Source organism: Triticum aestivum, chromosome 1B (genome assembly GCF_018294505.1).
Source record: "Triticum aestivum cultivar Chinese Spring chromosome 1B, IWGSC CS RefSeq v2.1, whole genome shotgun sequence".
NCBI classification, from domain to species: Eukaryota; Viridiplantae; Streptophyta; class Magnoliopsida; order Poales; family Poaceae; genus Triticum; species Triticum aestivum.
The window spans coordinates 272106426-272131988 of record NC_057795.1 but is presented as its reverse complement, the minus strand read 5'-3'; the positions used below and the strand labels follow the sequence as shown (position 1 = coordinate 272131988).

The following is a 25563-nucleotide window of genomic DNA, read 5'->3' as shown; positions in this document are numbered from 1 at the left end:
CCTCATGCACAGGCTTGACACTTCCGCTTGGCCCTTGTTCGACTCGGTGGACGAGTGGTGGGCTAGCACCTGCGCCGATGGTACGCCGAACCGCCAAGCCAAGGCCTCCCTCACTATGCTCGTCTCATGGACGATTTGGATCGAGCGTAACGCAAGAGTGTTTAAGCATAAGAATGCTCCACCGCCAATCTTGCTCTCCTCCATCTCTACAGAGGCCAACCTTTGGGTCATCGCCTGCGCAAAGAAGCTAGGGTCCTTTATTTCACGCGAGTAATCCGCATGCCGTGTTTGTTGGGTGTCTTGTAACAAACTCTTTTCTATCTTAATTAATGGATGAGGCAAAACTTTTGCCTCCGTTTCAAAAAAAAAACATTTGGGGACTCACAAATTGTCTACCGAAAATCCGTTAACAATCATGCTATCTATCTCACGTACTGTCTGCCGGTTCGATTGACGTGCTGGATGAAACCGTGCAGTGCGCTTGGTATGAGCGGTTTGCTATCTTAAAAAAAAATGTTGCAGGGATCAGGAGATGTTCATCTAAAAAAAAAAAGATCAGAAGATGTTGTGATCCCTGGCAAGCGTACTCCTATGTTGTTGCCAGGGAGGCAGGGATCGGCCTTCGAACATCACCTCCCGGAGAGAACAGAGGATGCGCCGACGCTAGTCGCCGAAGACAACGGGTATGAAGCAACGTAGGAGTCGTTGCCCTTGGCGTTCTGCATCAAGGCCACCGCGGTGAAGCTCCGATACGTCGGCGCCGGCTCGGGCATCGGCACGTCGCCGTCAAGGTACTGCACCACCTGCCGCATCGACGGCCTCGCAGCGGGCGCCGGGTGGGAGCACACCAGGCCCAGCCTGAGCACCGCCGCGGCCTCCTCGACATCGTAGGCGCCGGAGAGCCGCGGGTCCGCCGTGTCCGTGACGTCCCCGTTGTGCCAGCGCTCGAGCACCCAGTCCGCGAGCACCAGCCGGTTGTCGTCGACCGCGCCGTGCTCGATGGGCCGCCGGCCGCAGGCCACCTCCAGCACGAACGCTCCGAACGCAAACACGTCTGTGGCCGGCGTGACCCGCCGCGTGCACGCCAGCTCCGGCGCGAGGTAACCCATGGTGCCCACCACGCTGGTAGTCTGCGGGTCGGTGCCTCGGTCGTACAGCTTGGCCAGCCCGAAGTCGCCGAGCCGCGCGTTCATCTCGCCGTCCAGGAGCACGTTGCTCGCCTTGATGTCCCGGTGCACCACCACTTTCTCCCAGTCGTCGTGGAGGTAGAGCAAGCCGGACGCGACGCCTCTAATGGCGCTGAGCCTCTGCGCCCAGCCCAGCGGCGTCGCGTTCCGGTCGTACAGCCAATTGTCCAGGCTGCCGTTGGGCATGTAGTCGTAAACCAGGAGGAGCTCGCCTTTGCGCCGGCAGTAGCCGAGCAGCTGCACGATGTTGCGGTGCCGGAGGCGGCCGAGGCTGACAACCTCGGCGACGAACTGCTTCATCCCCAGCTTCGCGTCGTCGTGCGACACGACGACCTTGACGGCCACCTCCTTCTTGGACGCCGGGAGCACGCCCTTGTACACCCTCCCGAACCCGCCGACGCCGAGAAGGTGCTTGCCGTCGAAGCCGCCGGTGGCGATGTACAGATCCTTGTATGCCAACCGGTGCGGCCCGAACTCCACCTCCCACTCCTCCCTCAGCTCCGCGTACCGCAACCGCCGCCACAAGAGCAGGGAGACGCCGGCGACCACCGCGAGCGCGAGGATCGGAGTGGCCACCGGAAGGATGACGTCGCGCGCCTTGGACCGTCGCTTGCTGTCGCCGATGCGGGGCGGCTTGGGGAGGTTTGAGTAGTCGAGCGGCGGCGCTGCCCCGTCCAGCGCAAAGCTCCAGCCCAGCACGTAGTGGCGCGTGCGGAACGGCCCCGTCGACGACGAGAGGCCGACGTACGCCGTGCCGTTCAGCACCGGCGAGAGATCGACGGTGACGGAGATGAGGGGCTTTTTGGGCCTGGGAGCCTCCACAGGCGCGAGGGTCACGTTGAGCACCGTGGATCGGCCGTCGTAGTCCACCCACACTTGCATGGCATCACCACTGATGAGAGTCAGGTTCCTGAAATCGCCGGTGTCGTCGTCGTAGTAGCCTGCAGGTTCGGCCACGACCGATGCCAGGCCGTTCACGTCGACGCCGACGTGGTTACTGTTGATGTCCCGAAACTCCGGGTTGAGGATGGTGTCAAGCTCGACGGCGAAGACGTGGTTGCTCGCGTTGCCGTTGTTCTGGGGGTTGAAGAGGCCGAGGAACTGGCTCGGCGACGCCATGGACAAGTTCTTGGTCGGCCCGACGAAGAAGGCGAGGCCGTTTCCGCCCACCGTGACCAGGTCGGTGACAATGGCGAACACGAAGGCTGCTGAGAAGGAGCGTGCGACGGTGCCGTTGGTTTCGTGGAAGCGGAGGGGCGTCGGGTGGAAGGCGCTGCCTTTGAGCTGGGACGTGACGTTGGTGAGCGCGAGCTTGCCGTCAGGCTCGACCACGGCCATGCCGTCGAGTTCGAGCCACGCACCATCAAAGCCGTTGTAGATGAAGTGCCCGTCACCGCCGGCGAGGAACTGGAAGAGGAGCGACACGAGGAAGGAGACGACGGATACAGGCTTGAGCCGCATCTCGTGTCCATTCTGTGTCTCCTGCACAATTCTTGCTATGTAGCAGTAGTTTTATGGACTTTAGAGGATCTCCAACGGCCGCGCGAAACGACGCGCGCGGGGTAAACGTAGCCTTTAGCGCGCACGGGGCGTTTTGCCGCGCTCCAGCGGCGGCGGGAAAATCACGCGCGCGAGAACCGCTTGCGCGCGCGTGAAAAAACCCCTGCTCGCGCGTCATATTTTGCGCACCGCTTCCGGCGCGCCTATAAAATGCGGCGCGCGCCACGCGCCTCTCTCGCACCTCCTCTTCTCCTCTTCCTCTTTCTGCCACGCGCCGCTCCAGCGCCCCGCCACCGACGCGCCTCCGCCGCTCCAGCGCCCCGCCACCGACGCGCCTCCGCCGCAGCGCCCCGCCACCGACGCGCCGCCATGCCGCCGCGCCGCCGAGGAGCGTCCGGCTACCGCGGCATCCGCCTGCGCCCCAACGGCGTCTACACCGCGGAGATACGCTCCGGCGAACTCCGGCTCGGCCTCGGCACGTACGGGACGGCGCGCCAGGCCGCCCGCGCGTACGACGCGGCGGCGTGGCGCCTACGCCGGCCGCGCGGCCAGATGAACTTTCAAGATGTGTACACGCTCCAGCAAGCTCTCGACCTCGCCCCTCTGCCTCGTCTGCACACAACGGAAGACCGTGCGGAGCACGCCGAGCGGCAACGCCGCCTCCTCGTCGCCCAGGAGGACGAGCGGGTCATGGCGGAGTGGCGCCAGCGCCACCCAGAGGACATCGCCTACGAGCAGGCCTACTGGGCAAGGCGCCACGTGGAGGACACGCAAAGGCGCCGCGAGAAGCGGTTGGAAAGGCGTCAGCGGAAGGCGTTGACGAATGCGCAGTCCGACATCATTGCAGCAGGTGGGCAGTCGTTCTTCACGCCGAACGATGATCGGTGGCTGGACATCTGGCTAGACACCGCCGAGGATGATAGCGATGGTAGCGACTTAGAGTAGTTTCTATCTAGTTGCGCCGTAGTTTATCTATGCTTTCGAACTATCTATCTAGTTGCACCGATGTAAAATACCTTTGTATCGTTTTTTATTTATGCAATCTATCTAGTTTTTATTTTATCTATGCGTTCGAAAATTAAAAAAAATGTTTTGTGCGCGCTGATTTTTGCGCGCTGCTGGAGCGGCGCGCGCGCTGCATTTTAGCGCAGCTGCTGGAGCGGGCGCAGCACGCCGCGCCAAACCAGGCGCAGCGCGCGCGCTAACAGGTTTTTTGCGCGCGGCGCTATACCGCGGCTGTTGGAGATGCTCTTATATTGTTCCCCTTCGCAGGTAGCAAGTCTTAAAAAAAAAAAGGTAGCAAGTCTTTTTCCTCCTTTGAAAAGTGCATCAAGATAACCAAGCAGACCTTTGTTTTTGGTTCTCTATTTCACACGACACAAGGATAATGTCAACTGAGTGAGATCAAGCTGACACAGCACAAGGAAAGAACAAGGAAGGGTCATGATCCGAAGCCTTGATCAGCAAAACTGTTATCATTATTAACTACTAGTACTAGTAGTAATCTAATCAAATTAATCATCCACAACAGTGACAGCAATGAACCCTTCCAGTACAGTACAGTACAGTCAATGGCGGCTCAACAGGCGAGTCAAACCGAACCTAAAAACAATGCACTGCATTGATAGTAAGATGTTTCAGTCTCAACCATATTATCATACTTGCTGAACATCCATGCGTTAGAGCACGGCCATAAGCTTCATTTAACTTACCCGTGCTGGGAGCAGAATACCCCCACCATTTCGACAGAATTAGCGCAATGGACAAGCTTTACATGAGCTATGTTTCCAAAAACAATGGTATGCTCGCAGAGATACAGATGGCTTGACCTGGCATGTTGAAACAGCCACAAATGTTCGTCCAGGCGTTTCTACTCATATTGTGAGTTACACAATCACCCAGGTTGTTTATGACACAGACCGATGTTAATCAGGACGGTGGTGTAGACCTTGGCAGCCTCTTGGCAATTTCCTGTCATCAAGTAAAATACAGTGTTTAACATGATTTTTTATTGATACCTCTACTGGGAACAGCGCAACAATAGCATGTGCAGGAAGTTTAGCTTCGAAAACAGGCCCTGGCCATACGTGTAATAAAACCGGCAATTTTTCACGAATAAAAAAAACATGACGATGATGGTTGGATTGGGAGAGTCTAGACGTTTCGAACAAAAAAACACAAGGTTTTCTCCAAAGAAAAGTAACATCAAAAATATTTCAGAATTCCATTATTTTCAGTTTATGCACACAGGCCAATCAGCATATCTAGTACTCCCTAGTGACCTAAAACGTCTTATAAAAGTTTACAGAGGAAGTAATAAACATGCATTGATCTTCTGTCACAAGCACTTTGCGTCACTCAACAAAAATGTCTAGAAACTGGGAAAAGGCCCAGCCCGTACCAATCTCTTGTCTAGCCCTGGACGTGGCCCAATTCTGGGTACACCCCTGAATAGAGCTTAGGTAAATCTAATGTTTTTGTGACGTTTGTCACCACCTCTCTCTACTTGCAAAAGCGAATTGCTTACTGTAATCTTGGATATTGATAAATACCTCGAATAGTTGGTTTATATTATCAGCTGTCTTCGCCGATGTCTCAAGGAAAAACATATTGCTCATGTCTGCGTGCTCCTGTGCTTCCTTCAGAGAGCAAAGCATATATGGTTCAAAATCTCCTTATAATTCATTCAGCATCAATATCCCAAGACACATTCTCCCAGAAAAATATGCACACCTGAGAAGACACAATGCGTTTTTCATGTAGGTCAGCCTTATTTCCAACCAAAGCCATGATCATATCCTGGCTACCGTGTTTCTGAAGTTCCTGAAGAAAGAAAGAAAATGATTCTTTAACAACATCATTAAGAAATGAAAGATGAAGGAGGACAGATCATTCAACTTTACTCTAGTAACTGCAAAAGTATTACTCAAGCAGTTGACCCTGAATAAAAAGAGGGTAACAGAACATGTGCAGAATTGAACAGTGATCACTTGGGCTGCATTTGTCACGACTGACAAGGCTGCTCATTTGTAATTGTTTAGACGAGCTCGCATACTAAACGTAACCTTAGGCATGTTTGGTTGGGGAACCAAATGGATTGGACTGATGTCACGTCCCTAGCCTTGCTATGCACTTGGACTAGCTTGGTTGCTGCATCATGTTTAAATTTCATTTAAACCTGAAATGGGGATTGTTCAAACCCTAGCACCAGATCAAATCAAATAGGTTCAACCTAAAATAATCTTCAATAAACCCAAAATGCCTTTGGAAATGTTCATGATTTTTGATAAAGGTGAAAACCTCTGCCAAAAAAATGATGAGCATATTTCTTGGCCATTTATGGATTTTTGAATTAATTCATAAAGTATTTGAATTTGGGCAGTTGAATGCTATAAATAATTTAAATGCTCAAATAATTCTGAAACTAAATGTGGGCTGTTGCATATATTTCAGAAGGTGCCCACAATTATTTTCAGGATTTTTAGAAGTGCTCTGGTATTTTTAATAAAGCCCAAACAACTACAGAAAATAGAAAACAAAACAGAAATAGGAAAAGGCAGAGAGGAGAGAAAACTCACTTGCCTTACCTGGCAGCCCACCCGGCCCAACTACTACTGGCCCAGCCCACCGCAGCCTCCTCTGTCGTCTTCCTCCCCCGCCAGAAGGACGGAGGCGCGTGGCCGCCCCGCACCGGCCACCTCCTCCCTCCCTGCCTACCTGGCTCCACCCCGGCTCCTCTGAACGCGCCACGGAGACGCCCGAGACCTTCCCCCTTGTTCCCCTCGCAGCTCTCTCTTCCCCCTCCTCTGCTTCCTCCCCTCTCTCTGTTCGTGGGCGCCCGAGAACGCCGACGAGCACTGCCGCATCCACCGCCTCCCCCTCGCCTCCCCGACGTGTCCACGATCATTGCCACGCCTCCCTCATCCTCTCCGTCCAGCCACGCCTCGCCGGGGCCCTGCATCGATGCCATCTTCATCATCTTCATCGCCGGCCGCCGGAGATCCCTCTCGCCGCCCCGCTCGCTCCGGTGCTTCCCTGAGCACGCCGAGGCCACCTCTGCACTCGACGTGAGCTCATCATAGCCTCCGTTCCCGTCGAGACCGAGACCTCACCGGCGCCGGACTTGTCGCCGTCGTTGTTTTGGTTCGCCTCCATCTAAACCGAGCTCGCAGACGTGCTCAGTGCACCCCCAGGAGGCCATAGCACCCCTCCGCACCCCCTGTCGTGCTCCCTAACGCCGCCCCCGTGCTAACCCGAACTCCGGCCGCCGCCGTGAGCTTATTTCCGGCGAGCTCCGGTCTCCCCGCGACCTGCCGCTGCCTCTGCTGGATGCGCGGGCGCAAGGGCTATGCCCTGGTACCCTCAGCAAGCCAAACTGCCGCCCGTAGCGTGTTTCCGAGCCGCGCCGCCGTCGTTTTGGTCGCCGCCGGCGAGGTTCCGGTGACGCTGATGTGGCCCATTAGTTTAGGTGATAATCGTGTTTAGTTAGTGCCCCGTGTCGATGACATAGGGGCCCCACTGCCTAATTTACCTAGTTTAGCTCCTGTTTAGTTTAAACTAACCCCACGGGCCCCACAAGTCAGTTTGACCTGGCCACGTCACACGTTGACTAACCCCACACGTCAGAGTTGACCTGCTGACGTGTCTGTTGACCCAGCCCCACCTGTCAGCGACACTAACCAGCCCTGGGTCACTGACCCGTGGCCCCACTGGTCAGGTTTGACCTGGACCGGGTCTGTTGACCTGCTGAGGTCAGCATGACGCAGTGCTGACGCAGTAATGCAATTTTCTGGATTTATTCTTATTCAGAAAATTCCAGAAAATGTTACAAACTTTCATATAAAATCAACCGTAACTCAGAATGAAATAAGTTATATATGAAAAATGATCAGAAAAATCCAATCTATCCATCTGTTCTAGTTTCATGCATGTTAGAACAATTTATGGCTACTGTTTAGGACAAATGAAATGAATGGCATTTAAATAACTACATGTGGAGTTTGAATTTGAACCCTGGATTCAAACCAACTTCATTTCACTTGCTGCTAGTTGCATTAGCTCAAACCACAGCATATTGCCATGTCATGATCATGCATCATATTGTGCATTGCATTGATTGTGTTTCTTTCTCAGTTGCGGGTAATTGCCCCCTCTCGATAGACGCGTTTCAACGATGTGATCAATGACACCAATGAAGAACTATACTATCTTCAGAAGTGCCAGGCAAGCAAAACCCCCTTGTTCATTCCGATACAATCCCACTCTCTCGCTCCTGCTCTCTTTTACTGCATTAGGACAACAACGATTCAACTGTTACATGCTGCGGTAGTTGAACCCCTTTCCTTTGCATGACCTGTCATTGCCACAATAAATAGATGAAACCCACTAGCATGAGTAGGAGTTGTTTGAGCCTTGATGTGCCTACTCATTCATGCTTGTTTGTCATGCCTGCTATTGCTTAGAGTTGTGTCAGGTCTGATTCATCGGGGATGAATTGGAATGTGGTGAACATGTCCTACTGTTGAGAGCTAAGTGTGTGAACACGATTTGGTAAAGGTAGCGGTGAGAGGCCATGTAGGAGTACAAGGTGGGTTGTCTCATTGAAACCGTCCTCAGGAACTGAGTTCTGTGTTTGTAATCCATGAACAGCTACTACCACACATTGGGATCCTTAATTGACTCTCTCGACTTATTAATCGACCTGATCTCTGTCCAGGAGTCGCAACTAGTTTCTGGTGTTTGTAGGTAGTGTTAGTAGTCTACCAAGTGGCACCCGGTACAGGTGGGCTTGGGACAGACTAGGCACAGTGGCACGGTGTACCAAGTGGCACCCGGATGGTGGGCTTGGGAACCCTGCTCACATCGTTTGGGGCCGTGAGCGACACCCCGGCCGGATCTCCTTGCGGATGGAACCCGAATAGGCCATAAACCTGGACGAGAGACTTGTGTGGTTAGTCGGGTCGTGGCCGACTCCCTCGCCAGGCTTCCGCTTGAAGGTTGCCGAGATACATGACGTGTACATGGCGGTAAGTGGCGAGAGCGTGTGTGAAGAAGTACACCCCTGCAGGGTTAACATCATCTATTCGAATAGCCGTGTCCGCGGTAAAGGACTTCTGGGTTGCCTGTGCAGTTCATAGACAAATGAAAGTGGATACTCTAAAATACGCAAGATAAGCGTGAGTGCTATGGATGGCGTTCTCGTAGGGAGACGGGAGCGGATCCATAGTGATGTATTGATATGGTGAATATGTGGACTCGTGTGCGCCACCTCAAAAGAGTTACTTGCAGTCGTAGTACAGGATAGCCACTGAGTCAAAGCTGGCTTGCTGCAGTTAAACCCTACCATCCCCTTTGTTGATAATGATGTATATGTAGTTAGTTCTGATGTAAGTCTTGCTGGGTACATTTGTACTCACGTTTGCCTATTTTATGTTTTTGCAGAGAGACTTAAGTCTCGCTAGTAGTTCCGCTTGGACTTCGACGTTTAGCTTGTTACCTCAGCTACGATCTTGTGCCCTCGGCAGGATCTGGTAGATAGTCAGGCTTCTCAGCCTTTTTCATTTGTAGATGTCTGTACTCAGACATGTTAAGCTTCCGTTTGTGTTTTGACTTGTATGCTCTGAGTGTTGAGTCATGAGACCCATGTTTGTAATATCTCGCTCCTCGGAGCCTATTGAATAAAATACTTGAGTTGTAGAGTCATGTTGTGATGCCATGTTGTATTTGCGCATATCGAGCATATTGTGTGTATGTTATTGAAATGCTTGGTATGTGTGGGATCTAACTATCTAGTTGTTTATCCTTAGTAGCCTCTCTTACCGGGAAATGTCTCCTAGTGCTTCCACTGAGCCATGGTAGCTTGCTACTGCTCCGGAACACTTAGGCTGGCCGGCATGTGTCCTTCTTCGTTCCTGTGTCTGTCCCTTCGGGAAAATGTCACGCGATGTCTACCGGAGTCATTGAAAGAACATGCGGTGCCCCCATGTTTGGTTTTGGTAATTGATGACAATCTCTATGGACTAATGGTTTCCTTGAGTTGTATTTGAAGGGTTTGTCCATAGGCTTTTCTTGGAGTCCATGTGTTGGTTTTAAGGAGAGTTTGTGATGACCATCGTCCTTTTAAGGAATTATCCAAAGATCGGTCATGTGAGTGTTGAGCTTATTGCAAGCATGTCTTGAAGAATAAGATTGTGTGATCATTCATGTCCACCTTCAAGACATCATCCAAATGAAGAGAGTTGAAAAGAGTCAACACACAAAGCGCACAAGATGTACCGAGGGATCAAGTCCCATGGTATGGTAAGCATTGTCCATTACACTTTGTGTGCTAACCCATGGTCTTCGCGAGAGTTCTTTATGGGGTTAGGTTGCGGTGTGCAAGTTCAAGTGATGTATCATGAAGAGATCAAGTGCTTGAAGCTTGCCGTCCATTGTGGTGACAATGGACTTGTGAAGATGAGCGGAAGAGTGGCTCACCCATAGTGGAGTATGGGGGAGCAATCAACTAGTCTTCATCGAGCCAACGCAATCAAGAAAGGTGGTCCATCTTGAGGAGGAGTAGATCATCATCATCTAGCTCAAGTGGACTTTGTGCAAGGCAAAGGTTTGCCCTTGATAGGTTTTCTATTTTACCGGTCTCATGGTAGTTGTGGGAGACCGGGTTATAGGATCGATTGCCGTACTATCAAGGGGGGCTCTCGATGAGTTGCTTGATCGTATCGTTCGTAGAGAGCTCAAACCATTGCATCCTTGCATCATCCTTATTGGTTCTTGTTTGGTTCTTCTCCTTGTGAGTTTTGGAGCTTTTGGTCATTTTTATGACAAGCTCGAGTTCATCGAAAACGGAGTTCACATGCGTCTTCTATGATGTTTTCGATGTTGGAGGGTATGCCGGTTCTTCTCTGTTGGAGGTTTCTCTCCTCTCTTGTTAGGCATACCTCCTCTGCCTCTTCTTACTAACCAGTCTCTGTTTTGATGCTACTCGTTGTCTTGTATCCAACAAGCTTGAGTTTTCTCAATTCGGAGCTCATTTGCGGAAGTTATGGCAGTTCTGGTTTTATTGTTACCCCCGTTGTCTTCTCTGCAAAATGAAGGACTCCTAGTGTTGCTGATCTAGGGCATGCGGTAGTACTGCTCTTTGGAGCGGTAGTACCGCAGGCCCTTGCGGTAGTACCGCTCTGTTGGAACGGTACTACCGTGGCCTCAGGCCAGGCGCAGCTGCTCGAGCGGTAGTAGGGGCGGATGTAATTTTTTACATCCGCGCCCTACGCGGTAGTACCGTGCCGTGGGCGCGGTAGTACCGTGGGCTCTGGCCAGGCTCAGCAGCATGAGCGGACGTAGGGGCGGATGTAATTTTTTACATCCGCGCCCTACGCGGTAGTACCGCTCTTCGTGTGCGGTAGTACCGTGCCGGAGTTTTTGCGCAGGTCCTCCCTCAGCGGAAGTAGGCACGGATGTAATTTATTTCATCCGCGCCCTTCCCAGGCTGAGACTTTCCTGCCTTGCGGTAGTACCGCAAGGGGGAGCGGTAGTACCGCGCAAGCGGTAGTACTGCCCCCTAGTCAGGCAAGTTCCGGCCTATGCTGCTGTCGCGGTAGTACCGTGGTCCTCCACGGTAGTACCGCGCAGCCTCGCGGTAGTACCGCGCCCCTGGTGCGGTAGTACCGCGTTGTGCGGGCTGAGTGAGGGGATAACGGTTGGATTTTCTCCCCTCCTATAAAAGGGGGTCTTCTTCCCCATTGAGTCTAATTCTTTGAGCTCGTGTTCTTCCCCCATTGTTGACCTTCTTCGAGCTTGCTAACTCTCAATCCCTCCATGGATTCTTGCTAGTTTTTGAGGGAAAAGAGAGAGGAGATCTAGATCCACATTTCCACCAATCACTTTCTCCTCTATGTGAGGGGAGCCCCTTGGATCTAGTTCTTGGAGTTCTTGGTGTTCTCCTTCTTGTTCTTCCTCTCATTTTCCTCCCTAGCATTAGTTGCTTCGGTGGGATTTGAGAGAGAAGGACTTGGGCACTCCGTGTGCCCTTGCCATTGCATTTGGTGCATCGGTTTGAGTTCTCCACGTGATACGTGGAAGTTACAAGTTGAGAAGCTTATTACTCTTGGGTGCTTGGTGCCCTTGAGCTTGTTTATCTTGGGTGCTTGGGCCCCCTAGTCGGTTGGTGGTGTTCGGAGCTCAATCATTGTGGTGTAAAGCTCCGGGCAAGCGTCGGGGTCTCCAATTAGGTTGTGGAGATCGCCCCGAGCAATTTGACGGGTACCGGTGACCGCCTCCAAGGGTTGCCAAAGTGTACGGGTTCGGTGACCGCCCCCAAGGGTCGCCATTTGTACGGGTTCGGTGACCGCCCTCAAGGGTCCCTTAGTGGAATCACGGCATCTTGCATTGTGCGAGGGCGTGAGGAGATTACGGTGGCCCTAGTGGCTTCTTGGGGAGCATTGTGCCTCCACACCGCTCCAAACGGAGATTAGCATCCGCAAGGGTGTGAACTTCGGGATACATCATCGTCTCCTCGTGCCTCGGTTATCTCTTACCCGAGCCCTTTACTTATGCACTTTACTTTGTGATAGCCATATTGTTATTTGTCATATATCTTGCTATCACTTTGTTGCTTACCTTGCTTAGCATAAGTTGTTGGTGCACATAGGTGAGCCTAGTTGTTGTAGGTTTTGTGCTTGACAAATTAACCGCTAGGTTTATTCCGCATTTGTTCGAGCCTCTACCGTAATTATTTTAAAACGCCTATTCACCCCCCCCCTCTAGGCGACATCCACGATCTTTCAATTGGTATCAGAGCCTCGTCTCTCTTTGTTGGGCTTAACCGCCTAGAGAGTAAAGATGTCGACTAGAGGATTAGGATTCTCTGACACTCTTAGTTTCGATGGCACAAATTTTGATGTTTGGGTAATTCGCATGCTTAATCTCTTTAGGGTCATGGACCCAAATTTAGAGCGAATTGTAGATATGGGTTTTTCTCCTCCAAAGGATCCCCAAAGATTATCTTTAGAGGATGAGAAAAACTCTTATCTCAATGCTCAAGCCTCTAATGTGCTTTTCGATGCTTTGAGCAATGTAGTTATATTTCAACTCATGCCGTTCCGGGATGCTCATGAGTTATGGACAAAGCTTCAAGATAAATATGGTGTGTCCAAGATTTGTGGGGATGGTTGTTCTCCCTCCACCTCCGGTCATATAGTCTTCTCAACTTCTTCTACTTCACCTACATGTGGTTTGCCACAAGGTAATGATATGGTGAGTAGTGTTGGTCATTGCAATGATGATAGTATGCTTATTGTGGATGATCCTTCATCACTATATTATTGCAATGCTCCCTCTTTGGGCTTTAACACTTCGAGCACTCCAAATGTTTCACATGCTTGTGTTCATAGTCCTTGCATATCATGTAGAAATTGCTTGACTAAATCTCATGATGATATGCTTGCTATGTCTTGTTGCCATGATAAAAATGCATCTATTTCCTCGAATTGTTGTGCTAACAATGTAGAGGAAACCGAACACTCCATGGAACAAGATGTGGTGTTTAATGGTGCCTCAAGGGATCCTACATCATCATCTATTGCTTTTTGCCTTATGGCTAAGGCGTCAAAGGTATCTCCTACTTTGAACCCCAATATGTCTCTTGATGATGATGTTGATGCTAATGATGATGAGGATAATGATGAAGAGAATAATAATGTTGCCTCCTTAAAAACTAAGGGGGAGATGATTTTTAAAGCTCTTCATAAAAATAAAATTGCTCGTTCCAACTTCATGGAAATTATGTCCATTGCCATTGAGGGCAAGAAATATATTGAGGAGTTGGAATCTCATCTCGAGGAGCATGAGGTCACCATTGAGAAAATGGAAGCTCATGGGCGTGATTACGCAAATGAGATTGCGGACCTCTCTCAAGCCCTTGAACTTGAACAAACCACCAAGGAATCTCTTGAGGAGACTTTTGCTCTAGAATTGTCTAGAGTGAAGGAATCTACTGATAGAGCTCTTGAGGTGGCCAATGTTTTTGAAACTAAAAATGCTAAGCTTGAAGTTGCTCATGCTAGACTCCTTGAGGATTTTGAGCACCTCGAAAATGGCTCAAGGGTCATCAAGGGTGAGCTCATCAAACTCACCGAGTCTCATGCTCAACTTGAAGCTTCTTATTTAAAAGAGCTTGCCAAGTTGCCTTCTCCTCTTGTTGTTAATGATGATGCTTGTGCTACTAATTCTATTACTTGTGAAGCATCCATTTTGAAGGAGAATGTTGAGCTACGGGCTCAACTTGAGGTGCTATCTTGCAATTATGGGAAATTGGAAGAAAGTCATGAAAAGCTCTCAAGCTCTCATGATGATCTTCTAGTATCCCATAGTGTGCTAAAGATAGCTCATGAGGCCATGATTGCTAAGGTAACATCTAGTGAGCCTCATGTGGATACTAGCACTACTTCTAGTCAAAATAGTATATTGCCATGTGCTAGTCCTTGTAATTCATCTACTCACAATGTTGGTACATCTTGCGATGAATTGCTTTCCTTGCCTTGTTGCTCTAATGATGAAGCTTATACTTCCTCTAGTACTTGTGTTGAGACTAACCATGTAGAGGAAATCAAAGAGCTCAAGGCCCAAGTCACTTCCTTGAAGAAAGACTTGGAAAAGTGTCATCAAGGGAAATCCACACTCAATAATATCTTGAGTGTGCAAAAATCCCCCAATGACAAAGGTGGACTTGGATTCAACTCCAACAAGAAGAATAAGTCCAAGATCAACAAGAAGAAGGGCCAAAAACAAGTCAAGGATTCGGCCAAGATTATTTGCTTCAAGTGCAAAATTGAAGGGCATCATGTTAGATCTTGCCCATTGAAGAAGAAGGCTATTAGTGACAAGCAACAAGGGAAGCGGCTACAATTGCATTCTCATGCTCAACCTCAAGTTGAAGAAAGGCCTCTTCCCAAGAAGACTCAAGCTAATGCTTCTCAAGTTGAGAAATCAAATGAGAAGAAAGTGAAGAGTAGACGTTGCTACTTATGTCGTGAGAAAGGTCACGTCGCTTCTTCATGCACTAGTGATAACTTATCCAACCCAATTATTATTGATGATATCTATTCTCTTGGGAAGGATAAGGTTGGCAATGTGTTTGCCAAGTTTGTTGGTACTCAAAGTGGTGTCAAGAAAAGAACCATTTGGGTAGCCAAACCTATTGTGACTAACCTCTTAGGACCCAACTTGGTTGGGGACCAACAAGCTCAAACTTGATCAATAGGTGTTGTTGGAGGGCATTGGAGACTTGGCTAAATTATGAAGAATTAAGGGGACTTCATCATTCTCTTTGTCTCAAGCCAAGTCAATTGGATTATCAAGTTTCTATCTTATATCCAATGTGCCTCCTTGCGGTAACTTGTACTTAAAATTGTTTACCTTGAAAGTTACTTGCCCCCTTGCATGTTTTGGTTTTGTTCCTTGCATGTGTTTGTATATGTTGTGATTCCAACGTGCTTACCTTGAGCAATCAAGTATGTGTGTGTTGGTTTGCACATCATGTACGTGTGTGTCATGCGTTGAGCCTTTATGCTTCTTGTTTGTATCCTAGTTGGCTCGTGTGAGAGATTGATGGAACATCCCATTTTGGGGGAGTGATGTGCTTTGTGCACCTCACAATCCTATAAATGTGTGTACATGAGGAATACCATCTAGTATTGATATTACAATATTATCTAGTCGCTAGGTGGTATATCTCTCATGAGAAATTCAAATTCTAAATAGTCCATTAATTATCTCTTGGTTGTTCCTCTTATTGCCTCTTGTTAAGTTCTTATTGGTATCACATTATGGGGGAGTAATATGCTAAGTGCATATTACAAGCCTAGAAAATGTGTACATTTGAGATATTGTCACCTAGAATTGATATTGTAGATTATCTTGTTCCTAGGTGGCATGTTAGCTCTACAAGTTGCAATTTGCTTGTGGTTGGTGTGAAGATGATGTCGGATATCCTTGTTATCTACCACCGGGAATTATTACCAAATACTTCTTGTCTTTGACAATTGGTAGTCTTATGTGTGGTAGAATTTGTTGATCATCTTTACATTGGCTTTTGTTTTACTTGCTTTTTCTCTTGCCAAGGTTTGTGTCAACTCCCGTTGTCTTCCATACCACTTGTGGATCTTGTTTATTTCTTGTTCTTGTCTAGTGTTTTCTAGATATAGTGAAAGCGGTGATCCCACCTTGTGCTTCTTGTATTCAAATACAAATCCTATATAATGCACAACTCGTGGGGGAGCTATTCTATTTTCTTTAGAACACTTTTTTTTGTGATCCTTATCAAGTGTGTTGGTGGAAGGCAAGCCTTTTTCTTTTGGTACTTTGTGCCATCATGAAACTTTGTCGAGAGCTTGGTTTGTTTGGAACCATCCTCTCTTTGGGAGTTTGACATCTTTAGTTTAGTGTGTATCAATGGATATCTCATTCCTTGATGTATCTTTAATGATATCTTCCAAGTGATGATTTCTCCATTTGGTATCCTTTTCTCTTGGCATTTCTTTGTTTTGGTTTCGGTTTTGAAAGTTTTGAGCATGCATGTTTACTTCATGTATTTCATTTGGCATGTTTTCTTTCTTTGACTCAATATATAGGTGAAACTCCACCTAGTCTCAATTTGGATGAGATGTGCATGAAATTCATTTTCATATCTATATGCACATATTTATGTGGAGTTTGTCCTATGTATTGGTGTGTCTAACTATTTGGTCCCAATAAGTTTGGGTACCGTTTAGTTTGTGTTGTTCTTCTAGGAACATTTGGAGATGCATTGGATGCTCGGCTCACTCACAAGGAAGGTGTTGTCACCATGTGCATATTGGAGTCAAGCTAGGATGATCAATGAACTACTATCTACCTTCAATTGGTATCTACTACATCCTTCCAATGATATCTCGGTAACAAGTATCTATTCATGCCTTCCCTTCTTGCATTCAACCTTGTGTAGGTTGTATCTTGGCATGATATTCATCTCATATCTTGTGATACTTGTTTTCTTTCTCAAAGCATCACAACGATGTTCTCTTGTTGCTAGTTGTGATGCCTTTGATGGGTGTGCGGTAGGACTTCATTTATATACAATAAGACCATATCTAGCCAAGTGCTATGCTTTCAAGCAAATATCTTATTGGTATATTTATGACTTCCTTGTGGGTATCTTGTTCCTTCGTTCTGTAACTATTTCGGGTGTACATCCTTCTTTGTAGATATATATATCATCATGATTTCGTCTACCTAGAACCCTATACACTTGAGAGAACTTACATCTCTAGTTGATATCCTTTCTTTCACGTCCACCTTGTCTTTCTTTTGTTATTTCTTTGGTGGCTCCGTGAAAGCTTTTGCCTTGGGTGCGTGTCCTCTATTGTAGCATCTTGATGCACTCTTGTGTGGTGAAGATTATTTTCCCTATGCTTGTCTTTACGAGGCTTTTGCCATCTTATTGGTATCCCTCGTCTTGATGAGGCTTTCATCTTCTATCTTCACCACGGGTTGTCACAAGCATAGGTTCTTTATATGCTTATTAGTAAGCTTGTGAACCCATTTGCTAGTTGTGTGTGGGAATGATAGGCCTTGCATCGTGTGCCTCATTCTTTCAAGACTATGTTGATGCTTAATGCTCATTCTATTTTTAGTCCTCTCAAGTGCTTCGCCATGACTCACACACATCATTTTGGTTGAGCCCTTTCTTAAGTTGTCTCTTTTACATGTTGCTCAACCATGTGCTTGTTGCAAGCGCTAGGCTTTGTTTCCTATATGCTCACTTGCACTGGATGTGAGTTTCTATTGATTTTGGGGGAGCTATGATCCTATTTTGTGCACTTTGTATTCAAATACAAAATTTCTTTTGTGTGCACAAATCATGGGGAGCTTCTCTAGCTTCTTTAGAACACTCCTTTGCTCATCATAATATCCTTCATTCATGTGGCTCATAGGATCCTTGGTCTAGTTGGTTCAATTGATATCATTTGATTGCTTGCTTCATTTGGTATTTTTGTTTGCTCGATTACTTGGTTCTCTCTTTGTTATGTCCTTGTGGCATATCATTCTTTTGCAATCTTTGGGCCTCAATATAGTTTGTCTTCCTCCAAGTATCGGCAATTGGATATGTGTATTGCATTCCACTCTCTTGTTGAGAAATACACAATTTATGGAGGAACACCTTTTATTTTGGCCTTCTAAGCTTTTCACCCATTTTGGCAATCGATGCCAATGGGGGAGAAGTTTCAGAGAGTTTTGTGGAGAAGTTTAGAGAGTTATCTCCTCGTGCTTTGGTTTTGTTCCTTAGTATTTGCATCTCATTCGCATGCACTATTAGTTGTTGCATTGCTTGGTGATGCATAATTCCTTATATTAACTCTCTTGAAAGTGATTGTCATCAATTACCAAAATGGGGGAGATTGAAAGAACATGCGGTGCCCCCATGTTTGGTTTTGGTAATTGATGACAATCTCTATGGACTAATGGTTTCCTTGAGTTGTATTTGAAGGGTTTGTCCATAGGCTTTTCTTGGAGTCCATGTGTTGGTTTTAAGGAGAGTTTGTGATGACCATCGTCCTTTTAAGGAATTATCCAAAGATCGGTCATGTGAGTGTTGAGCTTATTGCAAGCATGTCTTGAAGAATAAGATTGTGTGATCATTCATGTCCACCTTCAAGACATCATCCAAATGAAGAGAGTTGAAAAGAGTCAACACACAAAGCGCACAAGATGTACCGAGGGATCAAGTCCCATGGTATGGTAAGCATTGTCCATTACACTTTGTGTGCTAACCCATGGTCTTCGTGAGAGTTCTTTATGGGGTTAGGTTGCGGTGTGCAAGTTCAAGTGATGTATCATGAAGAGATCAAGTGCTTGAAGCTTGCCGTCCATTGTGGTGACAATGGACTTGTGAAGATGAGCGGAAGAGTGGCTCACCCATAGTGGAGTATGGGGGAGCAATCAACTAGTCTTCATCGAGCCAACGCAATCAAGAAAGGTGGTCCATCTTGAGGAGGAGTAGATCATCATCATCTAGCTCAAGTGGACTTTGTGCAAGGCAAAGGTTTGCCCTTGATAGGTTTTCTATTTTACCGGTCTCATGGTAGTTGTGGGAGACCGGGTTATAGGATCGATTGCCGTACTATCAAGGGGGGCTCTCGATGAGTTGCTTGATCGTATCGTTCGTAGAGAGCTCAAACCATTGCATCCTTGCATCATCCTTATTGGTTCTTGTTTGGTTCTTCTCCTTGTGAGTTTTGGAGCTTTTGGTCATTTTTATGACAAGCTCGAGTTCATCGAAAACGGAGTTCACATGCGTCTTCTATGATGTTTTCGATGTTGGAGGGTATGCCGGTTCTTCTCTGTTGGAGGTTTCTCTCCTCTCTTGTTAGGCATACCTCCTCTGCCTCTTCTTACTAACCAGTCTCTGTTTTGATGCTACTCGTTGTCTTGTATCCAACAAGCTTGAGTTTTCTCAATTCGGAGCTCATTTGCGGAAGTTATGGCAGTTCTGGTTTTATTGTTACCCCCGTTGTCTTCTCTGCAAAATGAAGGACTGCTAGTGTTGCTGATCTAGGGCATGCGGTAGTACTGCTCTTTGGAGCGGTAGTACCGCAGGCCCTTGCGGTAGTACCGCTCTGTTGGAACGGTACTACCGTGGCCTCAGGCCAGGCGCAGCTGCTCGAGCGGTAGTAGGGGCGGATGTAATTTTTTACATCCGCGCCCTACGCGGTAGTACCGTGCCGTGGGCGCGGTAGTACCGTGGGCTCTGGCCAGGCTCAGCAGCATGAGCGGACGTAGGGGCGGATGTAATTTTTTACATCCGCGCCCTACGCGGTAGTACCGCTCTTCGTGTGCGGTAGTACCGTGCCGGAGTTTTTGCGCAGGTCCTCCCTCAGCGGAAGTAGGCACGGATGTAATTTATTTCATCCGCGCCCTTCCCAGGCTGAGACTTTCCTGCCTTGCGGTAGTACCGCAAGGGGGAGCGGTAGTACCGCGCAAGCGGTAGTACTGCCCCCTAGTCAGGCAAGTTCCGGCCTATGCTGCTGTCGCGGTAGTACCGTGGTCCTCCACGGTAGTACCGCGCAGCCTCGCGGTAGTACCGCGCCCCTGGTGCGGTAGTACCGCGTTGTGCGGGCTGAGTGAGGGGATAACGGTTGGATTTTCTCCCCTCCTATAAAAGGGGGTCTTCTTCCCCATTGAGTCTAATCTTTGAGCTCGTGTTCTTCCCCCATTGTTGACCTTCTTCGAGCTTGCTAACTCTCAATCCCTCCATGGATTCTTGCTAGTTTTTGAGGGAAAAGAGAGAGGAGATCTAGATCCACATTTCCACCAATCACTTTCTCCTCTATGTGAGGGGAGCCCCTTGGATCTAGTTCTTGGAGTTCTTGGTGTTCTCCTTCTTGTTCTTCCTCTCATTTTCCTCCCTAGCATTAGTTGCTTCGGTGGGATTTGAGAGAGAAGGACTTGGGCACTCCGTGTGCCCTTGCCATTGCATTTGGTGCATCGGTTTGAGTTCTCCACGTGATACGTGGAAGTTACAAGTTGAGAAGCTTATTACTCTTGGGTGCTTGGTGCCCTTGAGCTTGTTTATCTTGGGTGCTTGGGCCCCCTAGTCGGTTGGTGGTGTTCGGAGCTCAATCATTGTGGTGTAAAGCTCCGGGCAAGCGTCGGGGTCTCCAATTAGGTTGTGGAGATCGCCCCGAGCAATTTGACGGGTACCGGTGACCGCCTCCAAGGGTTGCCAAAGTGTACGGGTTCGGTGACCGCCCCCAAGGGTCGCCATTTGTACGGGTTCGGTGACCGCCCTCAAGGGTCCCTTAGTGGAATCACGGCATCTTGCATTGTGCGAGGGCGTGAGGAGATTACGGTGGCCCTAGTGGCTTCTTGGGGAGCATTGTGCCTCCACACCGCTCCAAACGGAGATTAGCATCCGCAAGGGTGTGAACTTCGGGATACATCATCGTCTCCTCGTGCCTCGGTTATCTCTTACCCGAGCCCTTTACTTATGCACTTTACTGTGTGATAGCCATATTGTTATTTGTCATATATCTTGCTATCACTTTGTTGCTTACCTTGCTTAGCATAAGTTGTTGGTGCACATAGGTGAGCCTAGTTGTTGTAGGTTTTGTGCTTGACAAATTAACTGCTAGGTTTATTCCGCATTTGTTCGAGCCTCTACCGTAATTATTTTAAAACGCCTATTCACCCCCCCCTCTAGGCGACATCCACGATCTTTCAGTCATGTTAGCCTGCTACAGCCCGGTTTACCGGAGTCCTGCTAGCCCAGTTGCTACAGCCCGGATTCACTCGCTGATGACCGACACGTTCGTTGCTGGGTCATGTATGCCTGTCCCTGTAAGTTAGTGCCACTTTTGGTTCACGACTAGTCATGTCAGCCCGGGCTCCTTGTCATATGGATGCTAGCGACACTATCATATACGTGTGCCAAAAGGCGCAAACGGTCCCGGGCCTGGTAAGGCGACACCCGTGGGAATACCGTGTGTGAGGCCGCAAAGTGATATGAGGTGTTACATGCTAGGTCGGTGTGGCATTGAGTCGGGGTCCTGACAACTGGTGGTATGCTGCTGCATATTTAATTATTTATAATCACTTATACAATGAGATTGGCTATAAGGTTGGCTATTAGATTAGTCCTTTTTTCCACTTTCTCTCTTTCTCTTTTCCTCCATATTTACTATGTTTGCCATGAAGCACATGTAGAGGTGGGCTCTTGCATGAGAGCCGACACCCCTCATTTCTTTCTTCTCTCTCTCTCCTCCACATAGACAAAAGTGGTAACATAAGCAGGCTATAAGACCCTTATTATACTTGCTCTCATGGAAACCTAACAGATTGACTATTTAGAAAAATGCCATGGCAAAATAAAAATCTAGTATAACAAGTTAGAAGCAGAAAGGTAAATCCAACCAAAATACATAAAAGGACACATTACAAAAGCGTAAGAGTAACGTTGGTAGCTTGTTGCATGGCAGAGCGGAAGGGAAAAGATGGTATACCTTCACCCAATATTGTGCTTTGTTGAATGATTCTGCACTTGTTATGTCATAGACAACGATTGCAGCACCAGCTCCCCTGTAGTACAGAGGTGCTAATGCAGCATACCTGAAAATTGGTCTGTTGTCATGACTTCTTGTGTGGTAAGAAAAGCATTTTAAATGCTTGCAGATAACATAAATCAGCTAAGCAGAATGTATGTGAAAGTTCAAGATGGTACAGTAATTTTATACTAGAAATCAGTGCAAAGATGTACTATAGCCTATAGGGATGATTTAACCACAGAATGTGTACCTCTCCTGGCCAGCAGTGTCCCATATTTCAAACTTCACTGTTGTGGAGTCCTCCAATGCCAATGTTTGTGACAGAAATGATGCACCAATAGTTACCTAAATCCATCGTAGTTAAATAAGATGAAAGAAATACTGTATGTAGAAAGCGACAAGGGAAATCATTCCTAGTGTTCAGAAAGTTGGACAAAATTGGGTAGCTGTTTCACCTTTGATGTGGGATCAAACTGACCACGGACAAAGCGAAGAACAATGCAGCTTTTCCCAACACCAGAATCCCCCAGTAAAACCAACTACACAATAGTGAAAATGGAATCAACAGGCATAGTTTCTTATTTTAATTCAACTTGATGTTAACAAAGGAGATGCCAAATACTGCAAGGACATAAACTTTGAACTAACAACGAACAAATAAATAATCTAAAGAGGATAGCATATAGCAGACCTTCACTTTCAAATTCTTTGAGTCAGTTGCAGAGTTCTCGTTGTTGATATTGCCCAAGCCTCCAGTACTGTTTGCTGAATAAAATGACCATTTATGCATCAGCATGAGAAAAAAAATGTCCGCTTGCAAGTCGAGTCAAATGGAAAGAGTGAATTCTGGACACATATGACGGACCACAGAATGAAACAACCCATAAATATACATAGCAAACACAACTGAAGAGCTAATTAATGTTGGATGCTACATTCAAGCAGCTCTAGCAGAATATATTTTTTTTAAGTAGCTATAGCAAATTAACTTAACTTGTCAATACTAGGTGAAAGAATGCTACACTTTAGAACATAAAATAAAAAAGTATGAAATACTCCAAAATCTCCCTAACATCATGTTTTATACAAAATATCTTACAGATTACATGTTGCTCAAAGTGGTAAAATAAACGCTTCACACACTAGTCTTCTTATCCTAAGCATGAGCCTAGATCACAACAAGTACAAGCATATCCCATTTCATGGTACGTTTGACAATTAATTTCCTTCTTTTTTAAGAGAAAATTGAAGAGATTCCTTTCTGGGTAATATTAAAAAAAGAAGGTGTAAAGTAGATGGAATCATGAGATTTTATTTCTCGGTTTACTAATGACTGGGATTGGATGTGGTCTATCAATGGACATCAAGAGACTGGATATAAATTTGCTGGTTGAAGCCAGATTCTATGTTCAAACTTTACATACTATTACAGAACCCAGTGAACCAATATTTGGAACTTGTGATCAAATATCCTAATCCAATCAATCAATATGCCTTCAGGGTTACTATTACAGGTGTCTGATAGACCTTGCCAGACAGGTGCACTTGATGCAATCTTTGACCCCTAGCTCTCGCAGGGCACCCCCAGGCTAAGGCATTTCAAATTGTAGGAGTCAAAGGACATAACCTTGACAAACATCAAATGATCCGAACTCCCAAGAGACGGCTGTACTCGGAAGGTAGCTGACTCAGTGCCCCTCCATCATGAACATGTAGATATTCCTCTTGTAGATAATTTTACCCTTCAGACCCTGACTTATTCTGTTTGGGGGTATATTAATTCTTCTTGTGAGAGAAGCCCTGTAAATACCACTTTTACTTGTTGTCATTTGTAATAATTATGGTATCAATCTCACCAAAAGTGTTCTTGGAGAACCCGTCACTAGGACATACACATCCCTTTTAAGTAATAAAGCGCCCTTTATCGAAAATGGACATATAACAACCCACAAAATGCAGATGCCTACACATTTTGTGTTATTGCTCCCACAATAGCGTGGTCACTCAACCGCAATAACTAGTATTTGATCCTACATGTTGGTGAGAAGCAATTCTATATTATCAACATTCTGGATGCAGTGGTAATCCAAAAGCTACCAAAAACAGAACTAGTTGTGAGTATATCTGCCTAGCAATCTAACTCTATTTATCATCGCGGAAATTCATAATTTCGCATCTACATGACCACCTAGTGTCAGTGTACTAATTGCAGCTGAGAACTAACCAACCTAAAAAGATTAAACTTTCCCCAACACAAACTCTAACCTACTCCACGATCATGAATGCAGTCCCTTATGATATATGGAAGAAAATCTAAGAAATCATATACACACGCTTACCAAATACAGTACGAACCAAACACCTCAACAATAAGCAACATGCTACCGGGCCGCCGTCGCTAGTCCCCGCCAAGATTTACCCCCAAACAACACCAGCATTGACCTGCCTCCTGAGCCGTTAATAGAAAGGCTAAAATTACCCCCATCTTAATCCATCCCGTAGGGCAACATCCTGACCTGAGATTTCCATACTCCAGCTTCCATATGCAGCGCGACAGAGGAATAAAAAGGATCCAAGGGCCAAGTAGGGAAATTAAGAGGTCGCCTTGGCCTGTTGGCGAGAAGGAGGCCAACCTGACAGAGAAGACGAGCAGCCCATGGCCGGCGTAGTGGCGCCGGAAGCAGATCAAGGCGGCGGTCAGCGGTAGTCGGCCGTCGAAGTGGGGTTCGTTTTTGCTCACTTGCAACTTTCTGGCTGTGCCTGTGCGTCGGTCGCTACCCGTCACGCGCGGTTCAGCCGATGGTGTAGTCAGGTTGCAAATTTTTCTTTTTCTTTTTTATTATGGAATGGCCTTCATAGCCAGCTTTATTAACTTAAATCACACTAGCACAAATGCTCATTCATTGCAACGGGACAAAAAAAAGTGTATTTCAATTTTAAGCAAATACACATTCCAACATCCAATCAATTGCACTATTCAAATAAAAGTATAGATTTGGATTTCGTTGTAATTTATTAATTATTTTAGCTATTGTTGCCTTATTTTTGTGATAGTTGGGCGAGCACGGGTTGTGAAAGGCCCAGGTTGAGCGACATGCGCCACACGATGATCTCTTTGTTGGGACAAACCTCTCTGCAATACCAACATTTTATGATGCGCGGGTTTATCCTCTCGAAAATATGCTTTTATGGTCTATGGATTTCATTTCAAAAATATAAGGATTTTTTCACGGAGCAAACATTTCTTTGATTGGATGAACTTTATTTGATATTGCGGGATTATGTCACACAGATCTACGTGAGAGATGGTAAAACGGAGTGGAGTGCTCCCCCCCCCAGCCAGTGTGAGTAAGATGCTCTGTTGTCGCATTCTCTCTACTCTCCCTCCTTCCCTCTCCCAGTCTTCCCTCCATATCTCACCAGCGACATCGGTGATATCCAGAGTTGAGGAGTATCTTAATTTTCAGCAAGCCCTAGTGTGCTCCAATTATCTTCTCTGTTAAGAAATATCTAATTTCAATGTTTCACTCGTGTTTAATTATTGTATGTGATAATGTATTCGTAAGATGTGATAGGCATGAACATTAAACTATAATAGTGACAACAAACAACAGCAAGTAAATATAATTCATGCTCATTCAGTTTTTTTTTTTTGCAATCTATATTACACATAGCAACATCCAGCAGCTTCTGGTAGGTGTAACCATTAAAAAAATATATACCAAAAATCCTTACCTAGAGAGCTCCCTTTATCCATGCAGCATTGCTGATTCAAAATTTTGTTTGCAATCGGTAGCACACAT

At 47.0% G+C, this 25563-nt stretch overlaps 2 protein-coding genes across 2 annotated transcripts; both read right to left on the bottom strand.

The window, feature by feature from the left end:
• Positions 1-527: 527 nt before the first annotated feature.
• Positions 528-2843, bottom strand: LOC123090096 (L-type lectin-domain containing receptor kinase SIT2-like). Its single transcript, XM_044511556.1, has one exon. It carries the CDS (start codon positions 2646-2648, stop codon positions 630-632), a length of 2019 nt encoding a protein of 672 aa, XP_044367491.1. The 5' UTR covers positions 2649-2843; the 3' UTR covers positions 528-629.
• A 1272-nt stretch (positions 2844-4115) lies between these two features.
• Positions 4116-24575, bottom strand: LOC123119169 (ras-related protein RABF1). Its single transcript, XM_044538873.1, has 8 exons — positions 24394-24575; positions 22452-22525; positions 22216-22299; positions 22011-22105; positions 21719-21824; positions 5421-5510; positions 5240-5326; positions 4116-4658 (listed from the first exon to the last, which is right to left on the bottom strand). Exons 1-8 carry the CDS (start codon positions 24416-24418, stop codon positions 4617-4619), a joined length of 603 nt encoding a protein of 200 aa, XP_044394808.1. The 5' UTR covers positions 24419-24575; the 3' UTR covers positions 4116-4616.
• Positions 24576-25563: the final 988 nt, after the last annotated feature.

Excerpts from the sequence above, each read along its gene's own strand:
- LOC123090096 (XM_044511556.1), bottom strand. The coding sequence starts at position 2,648 with ATGCGGCTCAAGCCTGTATCCGTCGTCTCCTTCCTCGTGTCGCTCCTC.
- LOC123119169 (XM_044538873.1), bottom strand. The coding sequence starts at position 24,418 with ATGGGCTGCTCGTCTTCTCTGTCAG. Across the intron at positions 22,526-24,393 it reads CTGCTCGTCTTCTCTGTCAG|CAAACAGTACTGGAGGCTTG; the intron begins GTTGGCCTCCTT and ends CATTTTATTCAG. Across the intron at positions 5,511-21,718 it reads AAGCACAATATTGGGTGAAG|GAACTTCAGAAACACGGTAG; the intron begins GTATACCATCTT and ends TTCTTTCTTCAG.